The following is a 27,509-nucleotide window of genomic DNA, read 5'->3' on the forward strand; positions in this document are numbered from 1 at the left end:
TTTTTGGTTTCTCTCTCTCCCTTTTTCTTTGCTCATTTGTTTTGTTTCTTAAATTCCAGATATGAGTGAAATCATATGGTATTTGTCTTTCTCTGACTGACTTATTTCACTTAGCTTTATACTCTCTAGCTCTATCCGTATTGCAGATGGCAAGATTTCATTTTTTTTTATGGCCAAATAATACTCACACACACACACACACACACCATCTTCTTTATCCATTCATGTATTGATGGACATTTGGGCAGTTTCCATGGTTTGGCCGTTATAAATAATGCTGCTATAAACATTGAGGTGTATGTATCCCTTCAAATTAGTGTTTTTGTATTTTTTGGGTTAATAGTAATACAATTACTGAGTCATAGGGTAGTTCTGTTTTTATTTTATTTTTAAAGTTTATTTATTTATTTTGAGAGAGCAAGTGAGTGGGGGAGGGGCAGAGAGAGAGGGAGAGAGAATTGCAAGCAGGCTCCATGCCTAGTGCAGAGCCTGATGTGGGGTTTGATCCTACAACTGCAAGATCATGACCTCAGCCAATATCAAAGAGTTGGTTGCCCACCTCACTGAGCCACCCAGGTGTCTGCCCCCCTCCCCCTTTTTTTTTTAATAAGCTCTACACCCTACATTGGACTCATGACTCTGAGATCTGGAGCCACATGCTTTACCAGCTGAGCCAGCCAGGTGCCCTTGGGATTGTTTTCTTGATTTCACTTTCTGCTGCTTCATTATTAGTATATAGGAATGCAACAGATTTAAAAAAAAATTTTTTTTTAACGTTTATTTTTTTTTTGAGACAGAGACAGAGCATGAACGGGGGAGGGTCAGAGAGAGGGAGACACAGAATCAGAAACAGGCTCCAGGCTCTGAGCTGTCAGCACAGAGCCCGACACGGGGCTTGAACTCACAGACCCCGAGATCATGACCTGAACCGAAGTCGGCCGCTTAACCGACCGAGCCACCCAGGTGCCCTGGAATGCAACAGATTGATATACGTTGATTTGTATCCTGTGACTTTACTGAATTCATTTATCAGTTGTAATAGTTTTTTGGTGGAGTCTTCAGGGCTTTCTGTATATAGTATCAAGTCATCTACAAATAGAGTTTTATTTCTTCCTTACCAGTTTGGATGCTTTTTATTTCTTTATATTGTCTAATTACTGTGGCTTGGACTTCCAGTACTATGTCGAATAAAAGTGATGAGAGTGGACATCCTTGTCTTGTTTGTGATCTTAGGGTAAAAGCTCTCAGTTTTTTACCATTGAGTGTGATATTGGTTGTGGGTTTTTCATATAAGGCCCTTATTATGTTGAGGTATGTTCCTTCTAGATCTGCTTTGCAGAGGATTTTTATCATGAGTGGATGTTGTACTTTTTCAAATGCTTTTTCTGCATCTGTTGAAATGATCATGTAGTTTTCATCCTTTCTCTTATTGATGTGATGTATAGTGTTGATTTTTTGTGAAAACTGAGCCACCCTTACATCCTGGGAATATCCCATTTGATTGTATTGTATGATTTTCTAATGTATTGTTGGATTTGGTTTGCTAATATGTTGAGGATTTTTGCATCTGTATTCATGAGAGATACAAGCCTGTAGTTCTTTTTGTAGTGTCTTTATCTTGTTTTGGTATCAGGGTAATATTGGCCTCATAGAGTGAATTTGGAAGTTTTCCTTCCTCTTATGTTTTTGGAATGGTTTGAGGAGAATAGGTATTAACTCTTCTTTAAATGTTTGCTAGGGGGCACATGGGTGGCTCAGTCGGTTAAGTGTCCAACTCTCGGTTTCGACTTAGGTCATGATCTCACAGTTTGTGAGATCCAGCCCTGCATCAGGCTCTGTGCTGACAGCATGGAACCTGCTTGGGATTCTTTATCTCCCTCTCTCTCTGCCCCTCCCCTGCTGATGTGTGTGCATGCACACTTGCTCTCAAAATAAATAAACATAAAAAAAATAAATGTTTGGTAGAATTTACCTCTGAAGCTGTCTAATCCTGGACTTTTGGTTTTTTGATTACTGCTTCAGTCTCATTACTGCTATTGGTCTGTTCAAAATTGCTATTCCTTCCTGCTTCAGTCTTGGTAGGTTGTATGTTTCTAGGAATTTATCCATTTCTTCTAAGTTGTCTAATTTTTTGACATAAAGGTTTGCATAATCTTCTGTTACAATTTTTGTATTTTTGTGGTGTTGGTTGTTATTTCTCTCCTTTCATCTGTGACTTTGTTTATTTGGGTCCTCTCACTTTTTTTTTTTTTTCCTTTTCCTTTTTTTGATAATTTTACTAGAGGTTTATCAATTTTGTTGATCTTTTCCAAGAACTTAGCTCCTGGTTTCATTGTTCTGTTCTATTTTTTTTTTTAGTTTATCATTTGTTTCTGCTCTAATTTTTTTTTTTTTAAGGTTTTATTTTTAAGTAGTCTCTGTACCCAGTGTGGCGCGTGAAATCACAATCTGAGATCTAGAGTATTGTCTACCCACTGAGCCAGCCAGGTGCCCCTCCACTCTGATCTTTATTATTTCCTTCCTTTTGCCGGGTTTGGGTTTTATTCTTCTTTTTCTAGCTTCTTTAGATATAAGGTTAGGTTGTTTATTTGAAAATTGTCTTGCTTCTTGATGTCCTGTATTGCTATAAACTCACTCTTAGAACCAGTTTTGCTGTGTCCGAAAGATTTTGGATCATTGTGTTTTCATTTGTTCCCGTGTAGTTTTTGATTTCTTCTTTGATTTCTTGGTTGACCCACTTACTGTGTAGTAGCATGTTATTTAGCTTCCATGTATTTGTGCTCTTTCCAGATTTTTTCTTACAGTTGATTTCTAGTTTCATAGTTTTGTGGTCAGTAAAGATGCGTGGTATGACTTCAATTTTTTTTTAATTTGTTGAGACTTTTTCTGTGGCCTAAAATGTGATCTGTTCTAGAGAATGTTCCATGTGCACTTGAAAAGAATGTGTATTCTGCTGTTTTATTATGAATGTGTGTGTTAAATCCATCTGGTCCAGTGTGTCATTCAGAACCACTGTTTGTTGATTTTCTGTTTGGATGATCTGTCCATTGTTATAAGTGGACATCACTTACATCCTCTACTACTATTGTATTATTACTGGTTATTTCCTTTATATTTGTTATTAACTGTTTTTATGTATTTGGGTGCTTCCATGGTGAGTGCATAAATATTTACAATTGTTATATCCTCTTGTTGGATTGGCCCCCTTATTATTATATAATATCCTTCTTTGTCTCTTTTTAAAATTTTTTAAAATGTTTTTATTTATTTTGAGACAGAGATAGAGAGTGAGTAGGGAAAGGGCAGAGAGAGAGGGAGACCAAATCTCGAGCAGGCTCTGCACTGTCAGTGCAGAGCCCAATGTGGGACGCAAACCCACAAACCATGAGATCATGACATAAGTTGAAATTCAAGAGTTGAATCCTTAACCAACTGAGCCACTCAAGCTCTTGTCTCTTCTTACAGTCTTTTTTTAAAATTAATTTAAATTAATTTAATTTAATTTAATTATATATATTTTTTGTAGATTTTATTTTTTTTAAGTAATCTTTACACCAAACGTAGGGCTCATACTTACAACCCCGAGGTCAAGAGTTGCATGCTCTAGTGACTGAGCCAGACAGGTACCCCAAACTCTTTGTTTTAAAGTCTGTTGTCTTGCTACCCTGGCTTTCTTTTAACGTCCATTTGCACGATAAATGTTTCTCTATCCCTTCACTTTGAATCTGCAGGTGTCTTTCAATCTGAAATGAGTCTTTTGTAGGCAGCATATACATGGGTGTTAATTTTTTATCCATTCTGTCACACTGTCTTTTGATAGTGGCATTTAGTCCATTTACATTCAAAGTAATTATTGATAGATATGTATTACTATTTTGTTACTTGTTTTGTGGTTGTTTCTGCATATTTTCTCTGATCCTTTCTTCTCTTGCTCTTTCATGGTTTGTTGGCTTTTTTAAATGATATACTTTGATTCCTGTCTCTTTATTTTTTTGCATATGTATTACTGTTTTTTTATGTGTTTGGCATTAGGTTCACATATAAAATCTTTTGCAAATAGCAGTCTATATTAAGTTGATGGTCGCTTAAGCCCATTCTTATCTCCCCTCCATGTTTTAGATACATAGTGTCATATTTTACATCCTTTTATTTTATGAATGCTTTGACTTATTTTTGCAGAAATACTTTTACTTTTGTGTTTTTTACTTCTCATACTTTCATGTAGGGTCTTTCATTTGCATTCAAAGAGTCCCCTTTAATTTTCTTGTAGGGCTGGTCTTAGTGGTGATGAACTCCTTTATTTTTTGTTTGTCTGAGAAACTTTTTATCTCTTCTTCTATTCTGAATGATAGCTTTGTTGGATAGAGTATTCTTGTCTACAGATTTTCCCCTTTTAGCACTTTGAATATATCATGCCACTCTCTTACAGCCTGTAAAATTTCTGCTAAAAAATCTGCTGATAGCCTCATAGGGTTTCCCTTGTGTGTAACTGTCTTCTTTTCTCTTGCTGTTTTTATATTTTTTCCTTATTAGTGCACTTTGCTATTTTAATTACTATATGTCTTGGTGTGAACCTCCTTATTGAATTTTTGGAGGTATCTCTGTGCCTCCAGGAGCTGGATCTGTTTCCTTCCCCAGATTGGGGAAGTCTTCAGCTGTTATATCTTCAAATAAAATTTCTGCCCCCTTCTCTCTCTTCTTCTGAGATCCTTATAATACACATGTTATTATGTTACTATGTTATGGTTGATGGAGTCATTGAGTTTCCTAATACTTCCCAATTTGCATAATTTTCTTTCCTCTCCTTTGCTCAGCTGGGTTAGTTACCATTACTGTGTCTTCTAAGTCATTAATTTGTTCTTCTGCTTTATCCAGCCTGATATTCCATTAAGTGTATTTTAATTTCATTTATTATGTTCTTCATCTGTGATTGATTCTTTTTTAGCTCTGTGTTAAGGGTCTCACTGATGTCTTCCATTCTTTTCTCAAGTCCAGTGAGTGTCTTTATGATCATTACTTTAAATTCTGTATCAAGCATATTTGTATCCATTTTGCTTTGGTCTCTTGCTGTGGTTTGGTTCTATACTTTCATTTGGGAGATACTTCTCTGTCTCTTCATTTTGTCTGACTTTCTGTGTCTGTTTCTTTATGTTAGGAAAATCAGCTACTTCTCTTGCTCTTAACGATAATATCCTTATGAAGAAGAGGTCCTGTAGTGCACTGTAGTCCAGTGTCCCCTGTTCCCCAGGGCCTCGTGCTTCAGGGAGTGTCTCCTATATGTGTCTTGTGTGCTCTGCTGTTGAGTCTTGGCCTCTTTTTCTTTCAGTTCAGTTGTCTGCAGAGGCTCTCTTTGCCTATTGTGGGCATTGTTTGGTCCCCAGCAGAAGTGGATTGCATTTTAACAAGGTGTGCAGTGGTCTGCTTGCAAAATGAGACCTGCCACCACTTGCAGCTGCTGCGTTTGAAGTCCCACACAACTTGCAGGTTGGGAGATGTGGTGTCTGTGGTTTGCACTGATCTTCTGGGGGAAGGGCCTGTAACGGGGACTAAGGCCAGCTTGGCTAGGAAGGGTGGATCTGCCAAAGTGCAAGGGGGAGGGCTTGCTTTAAATAAGTTAGGTAGCGAGTGTTGGTTCCTGCAGGTGGTTGTTGTTTATGCTGGGGGTAGATGGGTAGGGAGATGACGCCTGCTAGCTCCTTTGTTCCTGGAGGGGTCTCCCCGTGATCCCTGTCTCTCTGGGACGTGCTCTGAGATGAACAAATCACTCTCCCTCCCATCTGCCCCTGGTGTCTTTCAAGCTGCTGGTTCTGCATGGTATCTGCATGGCCTGTTTTTTGTGCTATCTAAGGGTAGGGACTTTGCTTGCTAATATCCTCTTGGGTCTCCTAGAGCCATGCTGGTGGATTTTTAAAATTGCAGACTTTAAGTCCCATTGGTTATAAGAACTCAACGAAACTCGGCTCCTCTCGCTTTCAAAGGCAAATATTATGGGGATTCACCTCACCATTTGTGGGCTCTCCAGTGTGAAGGTTCCTTCTTTGCACCACTGGCTTCCTTCCTGTTGCAGACGGCCCTCTTTGTCTCCCAGACTGTGTCTTCACACTTCATACCTTCTTCATTGTGACCTCTTCTATACCTTTTATTGTGGTTTTTGTTCTGCCGGTCTTCAGATCGTTTTCTGGATTATTTATGCTGATATCAGTGTTATCTAGTTGCATCCATAGGATGAAGTGGGGTTAGGGTCCGCCTACTCTACTGTCTTCCCAGCCAACCTTCCTGAAGTCTTGTTAAACATTTCCTGGATTGGAGCACCTGGCTGGTTCAGTTGGTAGAGCATGTAACTCTTGATCTTGGAGTTGTGAGTATAAGCCCCACATTGGACGTACAGTTTACTTTAAAAATTTCCTGCATTGCTTATTAGGATAACTTGAGGTCACTGCTTTTTCTTTTCTATCTGAGAAACAAGATTAACCACACTTTTTTCTTGAGAATATTTTGTTTGGTTCCTACATTGCAATATTATCTTTTCCTTTATATTAGTTTATAGTTGTTTATTTTTGACAATAACTTTGACTTTAATCCCTTGTGATTTTAGAACTTCATTTCAGAAACATTTCAGAAATGCAGATTAACTATTCATTTTGATATCCTGGATTTAGGTGCAGTTTAGATATCCTCAGTCCATTCATTCCATATGCCTGTGGTTGTTGGATCATGAAGATTCAACACTGATGTGCTTCATGCTCATTGGGATGAATTCACTCAGTTATTAAGCCATGTTAAGCCTTAGCAAAGGGGGATTTTCATAAGGAGCACATGGTGGAGAATAGAGTTTTTCATGAAATGATACCTTCTAAATTCCATCAAGTAGTTTGTATAATTCTGCTAGGGTGTTTAAAAGAGTTTAATTATTACAAGATCATAATTTGAGCCATAGGATTGCATCATCTCATGCTTCTTTCCTCAGTCAGTGGAATTTGTTTTTTTTAATTCATTATAGCTCCTCTGGCTTATGAGCCATTCTCTACTCTGGCCATGATATATGAGGACCAAGGTGACATGGAGAAGTCTCTGCAGTTTGAGTTGATTGCTGCACATTTAAATCCCAGTGACACTGAAGAATGGGTTAGATTGGCAGAAATGTCTCTGGAACAAGATAATATTAAGCAGGCTATTTTTTGCTACACAAAAGGTAATTAAAATGTTTTTCTTATTTTGTTTGATAAAAATGTTACATAATATATTTTTTGATAATTGTACTTGCTACTCTGGGGTGATGTTAGCTGAAATGTATTTATTCCTTATATTCTGTCGTCCCTATATTCTGTCATCCCAGGGTTAAGTATTTGGAGCCTGTCTGCTTTCATGTTTATCAGCAACTTTATAGTGTGAGCTAATATATGGCACAAAAGTTGGTAGAACACTACCTTCAATTTCCTACTGAGATCATTGTTGGTTCTAAGCTGTTCCTTGAGGGTTAACATCACACTAAGTTACCAAATGAAGATTAATGTAGAGATTCAGGTTCTGTCTGGTCTTAGAGTAAACCTAACTGAGAGTTCCTGTGAAGATAGATTTGTTCCAGAGTAACCCACTTAGTTCTATTAGACAATTAGTTTAGAGCGTTCATTTAATTTTCTGAAAAGAGAATTGGTCATACCCAAGTATCATGAACACCTTTTTGTGATAAATCCATAATTTGTATTCTCTTTTTTCTTTTTAGCTCTTAAATATGAACCTACTAATGTCCGTTACCTGTGGGAGCGATCAAGCCTTTATGAACAAATGGGGGATCATAAAATGGCGATGGATGGTTATAGGCGTATTTTAAACCTTTTATCTCCATCTGATGGAGAACGTTTTATGCAGTTGACTAGAGATATGGCAAAGTAAGTTTGGAGTGAAGTATATATAGATGCTCCTAATAATCATCTTATTTTACACGTCAAAGCACATATTTGAAGTAGAATATATTTTTTATTGAGGTTCAAAGAAGTGTTTTATTTCCTATATTTTATATTGTGCTTAAATATAGAGGTGGGTTTTTTTTCCAGTAATTTTCTGTTTCCAAGTCAACTGTGTGATTACTTAGAAAAATTTGTATATACAATTACCTTCAAGTGTTCTGAAGTTTAAAAATGGGGCATGTTCTAAAAGGATGATTAGGTTCCTAGGTTTCCATAACTTAGTTGATGTACATTTGCAATAATATTAGATTAGTTGTTGTAAATATGCTATTGAAATGTTTGTGGTCTGGGGTTTTCTATAATTGTATCTTTAGTTAGTACTAGAATAACATCTTAAGACAAAAATTTTTCTTTATGGTTGACACAGCATTGACTGTGGTATATATTTTATTTTAAAATATCCCATTTTCAATGACGTGGATGGAACTAGAGTGTATTATGGTACGTGAAATAAGTCAGTCAGGGAAAGGCAAATACCATGATTTCATTCATGTGGAATGTAAGAAACAAAACAGATTAACAAAAGAGAAGGGAATAAAAAGAGAGGGAAGCAAACCACAAGAGACTTAACGTTATAGAACAAACTGAGGGTTGATGGAGGGAGGTGAGTGGGGGATGGATTAGATGGGTGATGGGTATTAAGGAGGCACTTGTGTTGAGCACTGGGTGTTATATATAAGTGAAGAATCACTAAATTCTCCTGAAACCAATATTACACTATATGTTAACTAATTAGGTTTAAATAAAAAATTGAAAATAAAAATAAAAAATAAAATATTATATGCTACTATACTTCTCTGACATGCTGTACATCAAAGCAAAGCAGGAAACATTTTGGCTAAATAATGTCTTGTAAGCTCTCTTTTCTAGAGGTATCTGTAAATGGTATTTCAATCTGGGATCAACTTTCTTGATCTGGTTAGTGCAGTAATCTGTGGAAGGGATAATAGTAGTCTGGACCAGGATAAAAGTGCAGGTGGTGAGAAGTAATCAGATTCTGGGTGTATTTTAAGGCTGAACTCAACGATGTTCTAATAGGAGATGGGTGGGTGTGTGTGTATGAAAGAGAGAGGGAGACACACACACACACACAGACAGACAAGGGAAGGGTTCTTAGGACTAAACCCTGAGGCACTCCAGTGTTTAGAAATCAGGAAAATCAGGAGGAAGCAGCAGGGAGACTGAAAGGAAATGGGCAGTGAAGTAGGAAGAAACTAAGAGAACATGATATACTAGAAATGTATTGAAGAAAGCACTGCAAGGAGGAGGGATGAAATAGTCCAGATAGAGCATGTAAAATGAGGACTGAGTATTGACATTGGAGGTAGGGTGAGGGTTCCTGGAGTATTGGCAGCTCTGGAGAAATTTATAAGGGGAGCAGAGGAATGAGAAGATAATTAGAATGGGTTGTAGGGGTAAGAGATAATTTTTAAGTTGGGAAAAATTACAATGGATTTGTATTCAGCTGGTGTAATCCACAATTGAGGAACACACTGAAGATTCATGAGAGAAGGGACAGTTGCTTGAGTGATATCCTTCAGTAGGTTGGAGAGAATGGGATCTAGTTGGGGGTTTGCCTTATAGGTGGAGAATGTGGAATATATGGCCATGGGTGTGTGTAAGTAGGAAGATGTATTGGGAGTGTGTGGGATGTCATGATCTGGTTCTCTGCAAACTAAGAAGCAAGGTCATCAGCTGACAGTGAGGATCAGAGAGTTTTGGAGGTTTGAAGGGAGAGATGAGAAGCGGTTGTCTAGGTCTTTGGGGCCTTGCTGCAGCATTTGTATCACCTAGGAGCCTGTCATAAATTAGAATCTCAGTCCTGCCCCAGCTCTACTGAATCAGAATATGCCTTTTTACAAGATGCCCAGTTGCTTTGTATGCACATTCAGGTTTGAAAAGTACTGGACAAGGTAACTGTAGAAAGACTGCTGACAGCACCATGGGCCCACTTGAGGCTAGTGATCATTAATTTAGAGTGAGTCCAGTCAGCATGGTCAGCTTGACAGGTGGTTGTGAAGAGTAGGCATATTTGGATTAACAAGGGTTGGGATTTTATCACATGACTTTATCAGAAGGGACAGAAGGACAGGAGAAGTGAGGAGATGCACAAGGGAGTAATTACAATGTTGGTCTATGGAGAAGGAGGAAAGTGAAGACAAGAGGCTGCAGGACAGTGAAACAGGTAGATCGATGCTTTGTAGACCTCACTGAGGTGGAACAGTTGTTGGAATTGGGTGATAGGGAGGATGAGCTGGAATGGTATGAGGTAGCTTTTGTAGAGTGAGGGGCTTGACATGATGGCATTGTCAAATGGGCATTGCCCATTTTTCTCTGGATCAGCTATGATTATGATTTTAAGGAAAAGTTTTTTCTCCTCTCTGATTTTAAGAAAATGGAAATCATAGGTAATGGATGGTCTGAGCAAGGATGTGAGTTTTATAATCTGAATTAAATAAGTATTCATCCATTTTGTCATTTATTTTTTCAGGAGTTACTATGAAGCCAATGATGTTACTTCAGCTATTAACATAATTGAAGAAGCTTTTTCAAAACATCAGGGTCTTGTTTCCATGGAAGATGTTAATGTAGCAGCTGAACTATATATTTCTAACAAACAGTATGACAGAGCTTTGGAGGTAGGAACATGTAATGTGTTTCTCTCTTAGATTTAGGACACATTTCTGCATTTTAGAAATTCTTACAAATTGACAATTCCTCACTTGAGTTATAAAAAATTAAATTATTTATATACTAAGTTATATTTTTAAAGTCTATATGGAAACAGATTTCTAGATTCTATAGTAATTCCATATGAAAGGTAAAGTATAGTTATATGATAAAAGCTCTCGCCATTATCACAGGTGCCAGATAGTCTGTACTTCAGGGTAGCAGGACTGAGCAGCCAGACCACTTGCTGTGATTCCGTTCCTAAGCTGTTGGGAACAGTAGTTTGGTTTGATATAGGGGAATTATGTATCTTCTGTTAAACATTTAGTTAATATGATATAAAAATGTTAATATATCACAGTGGTTCCTTATTTTAAAGAGATTTGTTGATGCTTTTTATAGTTCATTTAGGATGAACTATATATTATTTGAATTAACTGTACAAATCTTTGCATTGTGAAAAGGTTTTTCATATGTATCTATTATATCATTTCCTTTTTTTCTTCCATTCTTTTAGGTAATAACAGATTTTTCTGGAATTGTGCTGGAAAAAAAAACTACAGAAGAAGGCACTTCAGAAGAGAATAAAGGTTGTAGTTCCTTCTGCATAGAGTGGATAGTATACATAATCCTCTCTTTTTTATAATGTGGCATTTAGAAATTGATAGTTAAATGTTCTCATAACAAGTTGTCCCAGAAGCATTTTTTTCTTTATAGAGATTTCATATCTTTTTCTTATGGATATTTACTCACAAGACATCTTTTTAAAAAATTGTTTTCGGTCCCTTTTTACTTCTCAGTACATCCATTTGAACATGGCATTTCTCATTGATCCAGGTCTTTTTAGTGATACGTGAACAAAGAATGGATTACTGAACAGCTATCAAAAACATTTGGATATAAAGCAGTTTAATTTTTAGGAAGGACTTAAAATACTCTCCTTGAAAAAAATCTACTTCAAACTTAAGCATTCACATAAAAAGTAGAAACTGATATGATTACTATCTTTGAAAGCTTAAAATATGTAGTTAGGGATCTGGCTAGAAAGTCATACCTGAAGTATGGCTTGCAGTATCTCTTTCAGCTTTTTCCTTTGTATCACACCCATTAGCCTGTTCTGTGCAAATATTAGCATGCAAGACCCTGTCTGAGGTTGTAATAAAATTGAACTCTGGGCAAAATAGATGTCCCTTTTCTTGTGAGGAAATTCCTATGTAGTACCTTCCACCTCTACCCCATGAGGCTTTTGGTGGTGGTGGGGAAGTGGGAAGACACTTGTTACCTGAGTACTGCCTGCTTCAAAATACTTCTCTCCCTGGCAGTCATGAAGCCTAAAAATTCCATCATTATATAATCCTTTGGGTTAAGGCATAATTATTCAAAAACAAAAGCCTTTTTTTTTTTAAAGGATCTATCCTAATGTAAAGTAGTAATTCATTTTTACAGTCAATTTGTGTGCTAATTCATAGAGAACAAGGCACCAATAAGACATGGGAAAGATAAATATTGAAGTGAAAAGTTGTTGGGGAATGAAGAGCCCAGTTCAATAAGAGTTTCTTATAAGATTCTATGCTGGGTGTGTGGGGAATATACAGAGGATGAGTATATTTCCTGCCCTTAAGGACATGGGGGAGTGGGATTCAAATGAAATGTATACAATTTAATTTTAATAGGAACAGTGTGATCATCTCTTTAGTAAACCTGACATTATGGGAAAATAGAGAAAAGCAATATACTAAGATCAGAGGATGTTTCTAGAAGTATAATTTAAGCGAACACCCAAGAGGAGGTACATATCAGACTGAGGTCCCAGGGTGTGGGAGCACTACTTGGTATGGACAGGATTAGATAAGGTGCTTTGGTTGAGGATCCTGGATAATGAATGAATAGTGAATGAGTAGTAAAGAGTAGGAATAATAATGCCATGAGAGCATGCATTAGGGTCTCTGAAGGACTCTGTCAATTTTGATAGTTTTCTTGGACCTGGCCTAAACTAGAGTTGAGTCTCAGTTAAGTTGTTTTGCAGCCATAATTTTTCTCTTTTTTTAAGTTTATTTATTTTGAGAGAAGGCATGAGTGGTGGAGGGGCAGAAAGAGAGAGGGAGAAAGAATTCCAAGGCTCCGTGCTATCTGTACAGAGCTCAACACGGGGCTCGAGCCCATGAACCGAGAGATCATAACCTGAGCCAAAATCAAGAGTCAGATGCTCAACTGACTGAGCCACCCAGGCGCCTCTGTACTTTCTGTTTGAGATCTTTCTTCTAAAAAATTAATTCATGTTGCAATATACTGCTATTATTTTGAAAATATTAAGGAAAAATAGAATTATGTTCAACTTTTAATTGTAGATTTGTTAGTCATTTTGTTTAATATATTTTGCTGAGTTTCATTGGCCATTCCTCCTTCTTCCTTCCTTCCTTCCTTCCTTCCTCCCTCCCTCCCTCCCTCCCTCCCTCCCTCCCTTCCTTTCTTAATGATTTAACATATCTGAATTCAGGAAACATCTTAACATAAATCAACAACATGTCACAGTTAAAGTAGTGGTGTTTGTCTCTCTTAGTATATAAAATAATGGTGTATCTGAAATCGGGCATCTTAGAGTTGATAAAATAACTTTAAAGAAAGAGATAATCCAGACAACTAGGACATTAAAACACTTTCAATGTAAGCAAAATTTGTTTTTCATATGCATTTTTGAAAATGAGAACATTTATTGGTGGATTAATAAGCATTTCCATTGAGGCTCACAATAAAATGAGGTTTAAAAGATACTGCTCTTAGCACGGAGCCTGCTTGGGATTTTCTTTCTCCCTCTCTCTCTGCTCCTCCCCTACTCATGCACACACTCTCTCTCTCTCTCAAAATAAATAAATAAATAAAAAGATACCGCTGCTATATGTTAGTTGATAAACTATTATTTAAACTGTAGGGGCTGTAAATAATATCTACTGCCTTCTTTAGCATTGTCAAATTGCCACTAAAGTGTCTAAATAATTATTCTCAATCTCTGTACTTACCTGATAGAACTGGTAACCGCTTGTGGACCACTACAGGCTTCAGACTTCCCTTTGAGTGGCACTGTCCTATAGCATTATAATATTTGTTTATTTTGAGAGAGAGAGAGAGAGAGCGCACGCAAGTGGGGATGGGCAGAGAGAGAGAGAGACAGACACAGAATCTGAAACAGGCTCCAGGCTCCAAGCTGTCAACACACAGCCCAACGCGGGGCTCGAACTCATGAACCATGAGATCATGACCAGAGCCGAAGTCAGATGCTCAACTGACTGAGCCACCCAGGCACCCCTGTCCTATAGCATTATAAAGTGACCCTCTTATTTCTATTAAAATATAGTTCATCCAAATTCTACTTTGTCTGATGAGATTGTGACCCCTGCTTTCTTTTTGTTTTCATTTGCCTATTGTATCTTTGGTTTGCCATTTTGTTTTCAACCTTCCTGAGTTATATGATTTCAGGCATGTGTCTTATTTTCAACATAACATTGAGTTTTACTTTGTGATTATTCTTGAAATCAAATTTTTGATTTACACATCTGTACACACTATATCTTTAATAGGTATGCCATAGCCACTGTCTACAGAAGAAATAGGCTGTGGATATAGTTGTGAGTCAGATTAGTCCTTATCCTCATGGAGCTTATGGTCTAGGTAAATTTAAATTTTAGGACTCTGAGGAAAATAAATGTCTTAAGTTGGTTTCCTGTAACAGTTATTATATTGGAGCTTAGAGATAAAAATAATCTATTAATTAAACTTGTCTAAATCCTTCCATGACTTCATAATTTTAGGGAATTCTATAATTTATATGGCAAATTCTATAAAACATGAGTTATTTCATTTTAATATAATTGTAGGTTTTATTCTATCACTTAAGATCAATCTCTGATATTTCTCTATGCTTCAGTGTTTTTTTTTTTTTCTGAAATGGAAACTTACTTGGAACTTACTAGACTTTACAAAATACAAAATATTTTAAATGTGGATAAAAATTCCTTTGACTGATTTCTCAGGGCTTTAAAAATTGTTTTACCTTGGGGCACCTGGGTGGCTCAGTTGGTTGAGTGTCCGACTTTGGCTCAGGTCATGATCTCACAGTTTGTAGGTTTGAGCCCCACATCAGGCTCTGTCTGTGCTGACAGCTCAGAGCCTGGAGCCTGCTTCAGAGTCTCTGTCTCCCCCTCTCTCTGCCCTTCCCCTGCTCAAAAATGAATAAACGTTAAAATTTTTTTAACTGTTTTACCTTAATGAAGTTTTAGAAAATAACACAACATTTAATTTATTCCTTTCTTAGCCTCTTTATCATAAAGACGGAAAAGAGACTTTTGAATTCAAAAAAGAAAGAGTGTATATATTCTTGTTGGTCATTTTTGTCTTTCTTTTTTTTTTTCTCTGTAGATTTGATAGGTGTGGGAGTTTCTGTAGGTTTCAGATAAGTGGATAAAGTATTAGGAAAAGAATTGGAAGGATAATTGCTACCAAAGGACAGACTGAAGAGAATATAAAAACCTAGTAATAAGAGTTGGTCCAACTTAGAATTGACTACAGAATCATTTGCTCTGAATGAAGTAAATGAGATCTTATGTAGAAAATATAGAGCTTGCTTCATTTGCCCTACATTCTAAGCTTGCATATAGGAACTGCTTTTTGCCTGTCTTTCTAATCCATAGCTGGTGAAAATGTTACCTGCACTATACCTGATGGTGTGCCAATAGATATCACAGTGAAGTTGATGGTCTGCCTTGTACATCTCAACATTCTTGAACCACTTAATGTAAGTAACATTAAGATCTGCACTTGAGATACTTCAGATAAAATCACATTTTCTTTAGATGACAAGTAATTTTAAGTTTACCCTAGATTTCACATTTTTCAGTAACCCAGGAAGTCACCATAAGCATCAAATTATTTGTGTGTGAATATCTTACAAAAGCTGAACTGGGCTTGTAATTATTTGTTTCTCTTTTGTTTTTTTAAGTTTATTTATTTATTTTGAGAGAGAAGGAGAGAGTGCACATGTGAGCTCAGGAGGGGCAGAAAGAGATAAGGGAGAGAGACAATCCTAAGCAGTCTCTGCAACGTCATTGTAGAGCCCAGTGGGGGGCTCGGACCCACGAACTGTGAAATCATGACCTGAGCCAAAACCAAGAGTTGGATGCTTAGCCAACTGAGCCACCCAGGTGCCCCTTGTTTTCCTTTTTAAATGAGAAAATCCAGAGATCAGAATTTGAGATTGGGCTTTTTAGACAGTTGGTAAATTCTGAAAGTTCTTCCCTTTTGCCAGCTTTGGAGTATTTCGTTGAATAAAAAAATTTATTGGGCATCTGCTTTGCAGACCTTAGGATAAGGTATTGAATATAATACACAAACCCTGCCCTCATGGATCTTTTATTCTGATGGGAGTAAATGGATAACAAAATAAATGTGCAAAATATAGGATGTTAGTTGGTGGTACATACTCTGGAAAAAATCAAACAGTGAAGAACAGAGAATATTGGGAGTAGGAGGGTGGTCAGGAAAGCCCTTTCTGAAAAGGTGACCTTTGAATAATGACAGAAATATCAACAAACACAGAGGCCCTGAAGCTTGGGTATGTTTGTCTTAGCAGAGAAAGAGCACAGCAAGTCAGTGTTATCTTAGCTCCTGCCATGTCTGCTTACACCAGGCCTTCAAAAGTAATGTGTGGCTCAGTCGGTTGAGCATCTGACTTCCAGCTCAAGTCATGATCTCACAGTTTGTGAGTTCAAACCCCACGTTGGGCTCTCTGCTGTCAATGCAGAGCCTGCTTTGGATCCTCTGTCCCCCTCTCTCTCTGCCCCTTTCCCACTTATGCTTGATCTCTCTCAAAAATAAATAAACATTAAAAAAAAATACTTTAAAAGTAGTATGTTGAATGAGTGATGGTAGTATGAGTTATTTCTAATAGAGAAATAGAGATTCAGAAATGAATAGAAAAATGGTTATTTAAAGCTGTTTTCATTAAACCTTGCTCCTTTTCGGCTTGCTTCAAATAACTGATAGACATGTGAAAAGAGAAATATACCCACATGTCCATATTTGTAATGATTGTTTGACTTCAGACTTTTATTTTGGGGTCTAGCCTCTCTTGACAACACTAGTGGAACAGAATCCTGAAGATATGGGAGACCTCTATCTAGATGTTGCTGAAGCTTTTCTGGATGTTGGTGAATATAATTCTGCACTTCCCCTCCTTAGTGCACTAGTCTGCTCTGAAAGATACAACCTCGCAGTAGTTTGGCTTCGGCATGCAGGTAATACTTCTTTGTGGGAGGGAGAAGTTTTAATCATATAAACAGGCAAGAACTTACTTTCCAAAATGGTAATAATTATTTAAAATATTAATGTCTTGGTAAAAGTGAAAGTATTTCTAGTTTCAGGGCAGTTTTTTGAATATCAGTTTCTTTTGTTTGCTTGTTTTTTGAGTATAGTTGACACACAGTGTTACATTAGTTTTAGGTGTACAACATAGTGATTCTGCAACCCTATGAATGTTAGTATTTTAAATTGTCATGGTATGCCACTATATGATTTCCCCCACATTAATGCTTTGGAAGAAAGATTTACTTAATGCTACCGGAATGAAGTAAGACTAACCATGTCCCTGGTAAAAATACTTTATACAAGTCATTTACCTGTCTTAACCATAGGCTCTGACTTCTAGTAATAGAAGTATAGAAGTTTTCTATAACTAGAGAAGCATTGATTGACAATTTGGGTTATTTTGAGACCTATCACAATATGAAATTGCTAAGAACACTTAAAGATAACTCTTTACTGTTTGGATGAGTGAACATGAATACAAATGTAATAACCATCATAAAAACATTATTTGTGATATTTGAATTTAAAAGACATGAGCAGGGAGATGGAGTTTTTATTGCTTACTATCAAAGTTTAACCTAAAGATGATACTCGGGAGAGAGTTGAGAAACTTTAGATTTGAGAAAGCAATTGAAAGCGAAAGAACCATTTTAGGAGGTAATTGTAATGAAAAGGGAATGAGATGGAAAAGGCCTAGATTAGTGTTGTCGCTGGAGAGTTCAACTGGTAGGATTTAATGACTGATTGGCATAAAGTTTGAGGAATAGAGCCCAGTAACTTCCCTTCTGAGAACTTACCCTGAGGAAATAATTGAGTGAGATGAGGGGAGGTAGTTTATATTGGGTATCACAAAACTCAGGAGCCTGGCAAATAACGAAAATGAGTGAAGTGGGCAAGTGAAGAGGCGCAGGGCTTGGGGGGAGAACTGGAGAGCCCTCTCCAGAGGATGCTGCTGTTTCTCAGCATAGGCTGATGTGCCATGTGGGAACAGGAGAGTGTTGCCAATTCAGATTTGTCAAAAGAATCCGGTAACTTAGAGTTCATAAAAATCCGAAATTTAAAAAATGGAGGCCATGTATTGTTTTTAACAGCACTGTGGCCTAACAAAACACCTCTGTGGGTTAAATAGGTTTGCCAATTTTTAGACATGGCTTATATACATGAAAATGTTTACTGCATTGCTATGTATTAGAGTATAAATTCAGAAATAACCTAAATATCAGATAATATGGTTAAATAAATAGTTGAATGTTATAACCATTCAAAATGCTAAGGAAGTTGTGGGAAATGTTGAAAGTATAATGCTAATAAGTAAATAAAGCAGAACCTCAAAGTGTATGTATGTGCTGATTACATCCTTGTAGCAATTTGGATTTAGTTAGAGAAATCAATAGATGGATCAATCAGTAGATGGAGATTAGAAGGAATGGCTGTTTTAAAGTATTAGAAATCTGCAGACATTTCATTTTTGTTATAATTCTTTAAAGTGGAATATTTTATATTTAATATTATATTTTATATTAATTTTATATTTAATATAAGAAATATTTAATATTTCTTTAAAGTGGAAAAATAATTTTGGCAAGCTTACAAATCTGTAGATCATATTTATTATGCTTTATTTTAACATCATCTTAGAATGTTTAAAGGCCTTAGGCTATATGGAACGCGCTGCGGAAAGCTATGGCAAAGTGGTTGATCTGGCCCCCCTTCATTTGGATGCAAGAATTTCACTTTCCACCCTTCAGCAGCAGCTGGGCCGTCCTGAGAAAGCTCTGGAAGCTCTGGAACCAATGTATGACCCAGATACTTTAGCACAGGATGCAAATGCTGCACAGCAGGTAGGCCATGTCATGTGAAAGGAAGTTTTCCTTGGTGGATTGTGTTTTTGAACTTTTTCCTCCGTTAAGGATGTGTATACGGTTTGTATCCAAAAGATTTATTTTAGTGTATTAAATTCACCGTTTTTGAAAAGTAATTTTGAATTTAAGTTTCAGCCTCTTGTTAAACACTGTAAGTTATGTGTCTAAAATGTTGGATCTTAAGTTGTGAAAGATCATAAAGCAAATGTTGTTAAGGTTTGGTTTCTAAAACAAAACTCTTCTGGGGCACCTGGGTGGTTCAGTTGGTTAAGTGTCTGACTTCGGCTCAGGTCATGATCTCACAGTTTGTGAGTTTGAGCCCCGTGTCAGGGTCTGTGCTGACAGCTCGGAGCCTGGAGCCTGCTTCAGATTCTGTGTCTCCTTCTCTCTCTCTGTCCCTCCCCCCACTTGTGTTCTGTCTCTGTCTCTCAAAAATAAATAAATGTAAAAAAAAAAAAAAAAAAAAAAAAAAAACTCTTGCATGCAGACAAAACAACTTACAGCAAAGGAATCTTGTCACATTCATTATCATGTGCTTATTTATTTAGGAACTGAAGTTATTGCTTCATCGTTCTACTCTATTGTTTTCCCAAGGCAAAACGTATGGTTATGTGGATACCTTACTTACCATGTTAGCCATGCTTTTAAAGGTGGGTAATGGACTTTCCTTATGTTAGTGCTGTTGACTGTTTAAATGTTTAGAATTTGATTGAAACATAGATTACAGCTATTTTATAACTGTTCTACTCTCAAACTTTTGAAAATGAAAGTCAGATATAGACAAAAGACTTAGAGGTTACTGGTATGTATGACCTTTGAACAACATGGGAGTTAGGACCATCAACCCTAACACAGTTGAAATTCGCATATAACTTTTAACTTCCCCAAAACATAACTACTACTAGCTGACTGTTGACTGGAAGCCTTACTGATAACATGAACAGGTGATTAACACATATTTTGTGTGTTAAAGGTATTGTATACTGTATTCTTAAAGGAAGCTAGAGAAAAGAAAATGTTGTTAAGAAAATTATAAGGAAGAGAAAATACATTTATAGTACTGTACTATAAAAACCCATGTATAAGTGAACCTGTGCAGTTCAAACCTGTATTGTTCAAGGGTTGACTGTAACTGAAAGTTCTACATGAAAGTGTAAACTTGACTGTAGGTAGAGTAAGTGAAATAAAGTCTTTGCTAGTACAAACTCAGAAAAGTGAGAACCATAGTGTGATCAGTTACTGGCTTTGTAGACAGTACCACGTGCCAAAATTGTTCACTTTGCAAAAATGTTTTCCATGTGTGACATCATTTTCAAGTCTAGCTTTTTTTCAGGGAAGTGGTTATGTGTGCATGTACATATGTTATGAGTTAATGTGAATTGCCTTCTTTTTCCCTGCTAAGGTAAGCAGTGTGATCTAAATTCCCTTGGGAAGAAAAAAATAAGTCTGTTCTCTTTTAGGTGTTTAAATACACAGTAATTTGGCCTTTTTTTTCCCTACTAAAGAAGATTTCAGGTATACCTGTGGTACTTGTGACCCATAGATTTTCTTTAAAAAATTATATGACTGGAGTGCCTGACGGGCTCATTTGGAGGGGCACAAGACTCTTTATCTTGTGGTTGTGAGTTTGAGCCCCATGTTGGGTATGGAGATTACTTAAAAATAAAATATTAAAAAAAGGTATATGACTAAAAAAATCTCAAATTGTTATTTTAAATTCAGGTAGCAATGAATAGAGCTCAAGTTTGTTTGATATCTAGCTCCAAATCTGGAGAGAGGCATCTCTACCTTATAAAAGTGTCAAGAGACAAAATATCAGACAACAGTGACCAAGAGACCGCAAATTGTGATGCAAAAGGTAATTACTTTCATTTGCTTTATTGCATAAAATGTGACTGAATTCAAAAAATATTCATGAAATAATACCTGATAGTAACTTAATTGAAAATATACCCTTTTCTGGGGCACCTGGGTGGCTCAGTCAGTTGAGTATCTGACTCTTAATTTTGGCTCACGTCATGATTTAGCATTGTGGGATGGAGCCCCACGTCCGGCTCCCCGCTCAGCATAGATCCTACTTAAGATTCTCTCTCTCAATCTCTCTCTCTCTCTCTCTCTCTCTCTCTCTCTCGCTCTCGCTCTCTCTCTCTCTCTCTCTCTCTCTCTCTCTCCCTCTCTCTCTCTCCCTCTCTCTCTCCCTCTCTCTCTCTCTCTCTCTCCGTCTCCCTCCCTCCCCCTCTCCCTCTCTCCCTCTGCCCCTCTCCTCTGCTCTCTCTCTCTCATAGAAAAAAAAGAAAATACACCGTTTTCAAATAAAATGAAATTTCTAATCCAGATCCTTCAAGTATAATAAACTCATTTGATGTTAAAAGAAGAAAAGGAAGGCTACATGTAAATACTTTACTTTTTAAAAATTAGAAGGAAACCATCTGCTTGGATCTCCCTGTGAAAAAACTAAACAGAACTTTTGACCTTTTAAGAAGAAAATATGTTATTTTAAGAAATTTGTGAAGATTAGATGGCAATATAAATTACTATATTTGTCCAGTCACTTCAATTACATGTATTTCATTCTCTGTTAAATTCATTTTTGATAAATGTAGCAATAGTCGTAGAAACTCTAAAATAAATTGCTTTGACCTAGTCTCGAGTAATTTGATTTTAAAAGGAGTCTATATTTAGTAATGCCTCAAGTATGCCTCAAGTATGTTTGGGTGAGGTTGAAAAGAGAAACTTGAAAAGAGTCTAAACTGGAGGTATCGGTCTGTCAATGTGTGCAGTGTGCAATGGAAAAGGGTTTTAAAATCCAGAAGAGCTGAATCTCTGTAAGCACATTATGAGGACCTAACATAAGTAGGTTTTTCAGGGGAGGAGAGTCAGGAAAGGAATGAGGATCAGCTGCTCATAATCTAGCTGCTCATAAATGCCTCAGAAGCCTATCTCTACAGCTCATGGTTCTGGGCCCATCTCAAAGGCAGACTCTGCTTCATGTGTTTAAGACTATATTTTCTTATATTTTTCTCTATATGTGATTCTGTCAAGTTTTCTCTTTCAGTATTTTCTCATTTCAGGTCCATTGTGGGTTTTTCTTAGGTTCATAAAGGGGTTTTTTTGTTAATTTCATCATGGTAGGGATCATGTTACATTTGTGTACCAGGATAGGATGAACAAGGTCTCTTTATGTTACATGCATCTTTGTACTTTTTTTTTTTTTAAGTTTATTTATTTTTTTGGAGAAAGCTTGAGTGAGGGAGAGAGCACAAGTGAGGGAGAGGCAGAGAGAGAGGGAAAGAGAGAATTCCAAGCAGTCTCTGCGCTGTCAGCACGGAGCCCAGTGCGGGTTTGAACTCAAACTGTGAGCTGAAATCAAGAGTCAGATGCTTAACTGACGGAGCTACCCAGGCATGCCTGTACTCTGATTTTTTCACTCAACATTTTCTCACATATGTTTTCTCATGCTGGTCTCTTTATAGCTATTATCATTAAGGAATATTTAATACTCCATTGGATAGCAATCCCATAATTTAATTATTCCCTTATTTTTTGATATATGGTTGTTTCTGATAATTTTCTTTTATAAATAATACTATGCATTTATCCATATTTTTGACTATTTGTATAGGATATATTCTCAGGAGAATTACTGGGTCAAAGACTAAAAAATTTTTATGGCTTTTGATATTTCTCAAGTTATAAATTTATAAAAAAGGACGCTCTAACAGACAAGACAAGATTTTGAAGGAAAAGAAATTTTGAGGCAGAGAAAATATTAAGATTATAAAAAGATCAAGAACAATCTAAATCTTGAAGTCCTTTGCTAAGCAAACTTTTGAATTCCTTGTATGTGCAGAATCCTGTATCTGACTTCAGTCATGGAATACTCACTTACTTGTTCTGCCCTGGAGGACCATATATCCTAGCTAGCACTGACAGATACAGATGACATAGCTGGACTTTGTAGAGGACAAACCAGAAGTAAGAATTACCTGGGGTTGTGGATTGTTAGGCAGAGCAGAGGGCTGGTGTTGAAGTAGTGTAAACAGAAAACTATCCACTTCATCATTGTCTAAAGAGTGTTGGCAAGAATTCAGGCCCATAGGAATGTGGGTATTAAATTTAGCCTTAAAATTGATCATAGGGATTTTTCTAATATTGTTATTTCTGAAAATACAGTGTCCTAACTGATTTTCACTGGTATCATTTTAGCAATATTTGCTGTACTCACAAGTGTCTTGACAAAAGATGACTGGTGGAACCTTCTGTTGAAGGCCATATACTCCTTATGCGACCTATCCCGATTTCAAGAGGCTGAGTTACTTGTGGATTCTTCACTGGAATATTATTCATTTTATGATGACAGGCAAAAACGCAAAGAATTAGAATACTTTGGTCTGTCTGCTGCAATACTGGACAAAAATTTCAGAAAGGCATACAACTATATCAGGTAATTTTCCAATAACTTATTTTAGATTCTTTGAAAGAGGATGTGTATTTACTTTGATTTAGTCTCTCATACTCAAGAATTAATAAATTGTTTTAACTCTCTTGTGGCTTACAGGTAAATTCAAATCATTGATGATTCTCAGAGGCATGCCGTCTCATATATTTAACCTCTTGTACATCAGTCTCCCCATATATAAAATGGATATTATAATATTACCTCCTTGTAGGATTATTGTGAGAGTTAAGTGAATTATTATAGATAATGGCCTTTTAACAATGTCTGGCACACACTTATTAGCTGTTACTCACTGTTCATTGTACTGGAGCTGTAGTGGGCTGGGGGAGAATGGGTGAAACTTAAACTACTTGATTCTTTTTTTTTGGTTTAAAAGTTTTGTTAAAAAGAACAAACAAGATGTAGAAATACTAACTTAAGTAGCATCTTCTGGGAAAAATCACTGTGTGAGTGTTTATGCTTAAATATGTTGACATAGTCTGCTTTTCATTGTAGGAAAATGTTGCTGCGCTGAATGAAGTATTTCATTCTTAGAATCAGAAGTTTTTCTTTTTACATTATTTTTTACCCTCCCTCTCTGTCTGCAATTTTAGGGTGATGGTAATGGAAAATGTCAATAAACCTCAGCTCTGGAACATTTTCAATCAGGTTACCATGCACTCCCAAGAGGTACGACATCATCGCTTCTGTCTTCGCCTAATGCTGAAAAACCCAGATAATCATGCCCTGTGTGTCTTAAATGGACACAATGCATTTGTATCTGGTAGTTTTAAGCACGCACTTGGTAAGTGTCCTGTATGTGACTTTGTCAAGTGTGGATGGTATGATGGTTAACAGCCGGGCCTGGAGCAGAAAACTACCTGTGTTTAAATAGCAGCTCCCTCATGGCAAGTTATTCTACCTCCCAGTGCTTCAGTTTGTTTATCTCTGAAATGGAGGGAATAATTTGACCTGCCTTACAAATTATTGTGAAAATTAAATGAGTTAATGTAAAGCATTTAAAAAAAATGCCTGGCACATACAGTAAGTAGCTGTAAGTGTTGGCAGTAATGATAATAATGAATATTAGTATTTATTTTTTTTACAAAGCTTTGGTTCAAAAGGCTGAAGTTTTAGAATTCATTCTAAAGGTCAATAATCCTCCTGCGTAGACTTGTTTGTTTTCTAAATAATTTTCATTAATTATGGATGCTTTGCAGGGTGCCTGGGTGCCTCAGTCGATTGAGCATCTGACTCTTGATTTCTGCTCAGGTCATTATCCCAAGGTCATGGGATTGAACTCTGTGTCAGGCTCTGTGTGGAGCGTGAAGCCTGCTTGAGACTTTCTCTCTCTCTCTCTCTCTCCCTCTGCCCCTCTCCCCGGTTCATGCAGTCTCTGTCTAAAAAAAAAAAAAAAAAATATGTGTGTGTGTGTGTGTGTGTGTGTGTGTGTGTGTGTGTATTGCTACCTGATTTTAATTTGCTATAGTACAAAAATGGATTTAAGATTTGCTGATAGTTTGTTCCTTAAGGAGACAAGTCTTTTTATACCAAGATTTATTTACATTGTGCTTGCTAATTCTAATTAAACTCAGGGAAAATTAATCACTTGAAATTTTCTATAATAGGGAATCAGAAGCAAATTAGAAAAATACCTGGCCAAATGTTTAAATTTAAAATGAGGCATGTATCTCTTGCTGCCTAAGAGCTAGTGTTGCCCAACTCACTTGCCAGTAACCTTGAACATCAGATGTTGAAAGTTACCTCTGGTGTGTGTGTTTTGGAATTGTTTGTTTAATGGTAAGAAAATATAAAACAGATTTATATTATTTTCCTATATTTAGGACCTTTTGCAGAAGGTAAAAATAGAAAGTGCAAATGGCAGTCTACCATCTGTGCTGCTAAAGAGATTCTGTGGTGCCATGTCTTCTGGCACAGAGCTGGAAAGAACAGAAGTTTTTACCTATGTATGATAAATTATAGATCATCCCTTTATAAAAAAATTTGCTTATCAAAAAAATAAAAATTTTGCTTAAATTCCCCTGTCTCATATGGATAAACTTTTGACATGAAGCAGTTACATATGTAAATACATGGAAACAAGGAAAACATGTTTTTCTCAGGAAAAACGAAGTAGTGCTCCATTTGGGAAACAACATCCATAATCCTAAAAAACAAAACAGAGCTATTTTTCTTTTTTTCATCTCCATGATCTATCACATTTGCATTTATACCAAAAGAATTCACCAAAGACACATTCCCTTGTTTCTTTTAAAATAGATTTAAGATCTTAAAATAGACTTACGATCACAATTGATAAATTATTTTGGAAGTATTACTCTACATGGAAATGTCTAGCTGTGCCTAAAAGAAGGTTTTAGTTGCTCATTTAATCTGGGTGATCAGGATATGTTTATAGGTAAATCCTCCTAATTTTGTTATATTTTGTACATTGCTTTAAAATTCAAATTAATGTGCATCTGATTGATATTTTAAAATGTACACCTTGCATATGTTAAAAATCAGTACTGTTTAGCAATAAAGTATATTTGAATAAGTGAAGAAATAGGGAACTATGCTCTTGTCACACCCATCTGACACCACTGTTCTTTTTTCAGGACAATATGTGCAAGCCTTTCGCACCCATCCCCATGAACCTCTCTATAGCCTCTGTATAGGCCTAACGTTTATTCACATGGCCTCTCAGAAGTATGTATTAAGGAGACATGCTCTTACTGTGCAGGTAATTCATTTAGATTTCTCATTACTTGGTCTTATGTTCTTTAAAAATGAATATACTTAATGCTTTTGTTGTCCTGCTTTAGAAGGAATACCTGCTTAGTATACATACATGTTGGGAGTTCCAACACCTATCCCTCTGTTTAGCACTCAGCATGGACTCAACATCTAGTGGTGGTGCTCCTGGCTAAGACTTATGTAGCCGTGTAGAAAGGGTACACAGCCAGATCACAAAGAGGACACAGAAGAGTCTGGAGGCTTCCTTAAGACTTTGGAGCCCCTAAGACCTCCAGTCTTCTAGGTCCTGATGACTGATTTATTGTAAATCAGTTTTAAAAATACATAATATATATATCTAGTAATGTATGAATATGTGACTGTGTTGACTGTTTCTTTACATCACCACCAACAAATTGCTCTTTTAAAGTTTTCATGGTTGTAGTCTTTTTATTTTCTTGTTTACTTTTTTATATAGTTTGTCTTCTCTAATAAGAATGTAAACTCCAAGAGATCAGGGATTCTGTCTTGTTTACCACTGTATCTTTAGTACTTTTGTGTTGTTTTTATATGTTTGACTCATGTAAAGACATGTTTTTTAAGTAGTTATGGAAGGAAAAAAATGTTGACTTGAATGGAATAGCAGGATTTAGTAAAGGAATTTTTCATGTGGGTTTGGTTTTTAAAGTAAAATGGTTAAAAGAAAGCCTAAATTCAAATGATGATAATTGTTAAAGCTAGGTGTTGGGATTCATTATAATGTTCTCTTTACTTTTGTATGTTTGAAATTTTTCATAATAAAAAGTAAAACCAAAACCAAAAAACAATTGTGATATTTATCCACCTCTTGCTCTAAGTTTTTTTCTCTCTTAATGGATACTTTTGCTGTTTTAGGTAATGTAGGATTGTTTATAAATTAAATATATAATGAGCACCCACTGTGCTAGGAGTGGGGATATAGTAGTGAATGAGTATACAGGCAGAATTCCTTACCCTCATGACGCTTATATTCTGGTAAACATTAATAGGAAATTTTTATGGATTGACTCATTACTAAATAGTTAAAATAGGGGTGCCTGGGCTCAGTTGGTTGAGTGTCTGACTCTTATTTCATCTCAGGTCATGATCCCAGGGTTGTGAGATCGAGCCCCACATCAGGCTCCATGCTGAGTATGGAGCCTGTTTAAGATTGTTTCTCTTACTCTGCCCTTCTCTCCCACTTATGCTCTCTTTCTGTCTCTAAATAAGTAAATAAAAAAAATAAAGTATGTAGTTTTTGCCTGATAGGGAAAAAATTTATGTACTGCACAGTAATTTAGAAGCTAACTTTCAAATCACTGGTATATTTAAACAGCAGTGTTTAATTGGTTGGAGATTGAGATAAAACAAGAAGTGATGGGTATATGGGGGTTTGTTGTCCTAATCTGTCTACTTTTGTGTATGTTAAACATTTTCCATTAAAAAAAGTTTCTAAAAACA

At 36.4% G+C, this 27,509-nt stretch overlaps 1 protein-coding gene across 2 annotated transcripts in view; it reads left to right on the forward strand.

Annotated features, from left to right (window-relative positions):
* Positions 1–27,509, forward strand: part of GTF3C3 (general transcription factor IIIC subunit 3) — a 41,109-nt gene that overhangs the window by 5,827 nt on the left and 7,773 nt on the right. For both annotated transcript variants that reach the window (XM_049615949.1, XM_049615951.1), the window contains exons 5-16: positions 7,001–7,192; positions 7,724–7,889; positions 10,459–10,606; positions 11,155–11,227; positions 15,323–15,426; positions 16,753–16,924; positions 18,633–18,835; positions 19,405–19,506; positions 20,579–20,714; positions 23,063–23,300; positions 23,909–24,099; positions 25,913–26,037. In XM_049615949.1, the coding sequence (XP_049471906.1) occupies positions 7,001–7,192; positions 7,724–7,889; positions 10,459–10,606; positions 11,155–11,227; positions 15,323–15,426; positions 16,753–16,924; positions 18,633–18,835; positions 19,405–19,506; positions 20,579–20,714; positions 23,063–23,300; positions 23,909–24,099; positions 25,913–26,037 (1,850 nt within the window). The remainder of the gene's footprint in view (positions 1–7,000; positions 7,193–7,723; positions 7,890–10,458; positions 10,607–11,154; positions 11,228–15,322; positions 15,427–16,752; positions 16,925–18,632; positions 18,836–19,404; positions 19,507–20,578; positions 20,715–23,062; positions 23,301–23,908; positions 24,100–25,912; positions 26,038–27,509) is intronic.

Source organism: Panthera uncia, assembly GCF_023721935.1.
Source record: "Panthera uncia isolate 11264 chromosome C1 unlocalized genomic scaffold, Puncia_PCG_1.0 HiC_scaffold_3, whole genome shotgun sequence".
Taxonomy (NCBI): domain Eukaryota; kingdom Metazoa; phylum Chordata; class Mammalia; order Carnivora; family Felidae; genus Panthera; species Panthera uncia.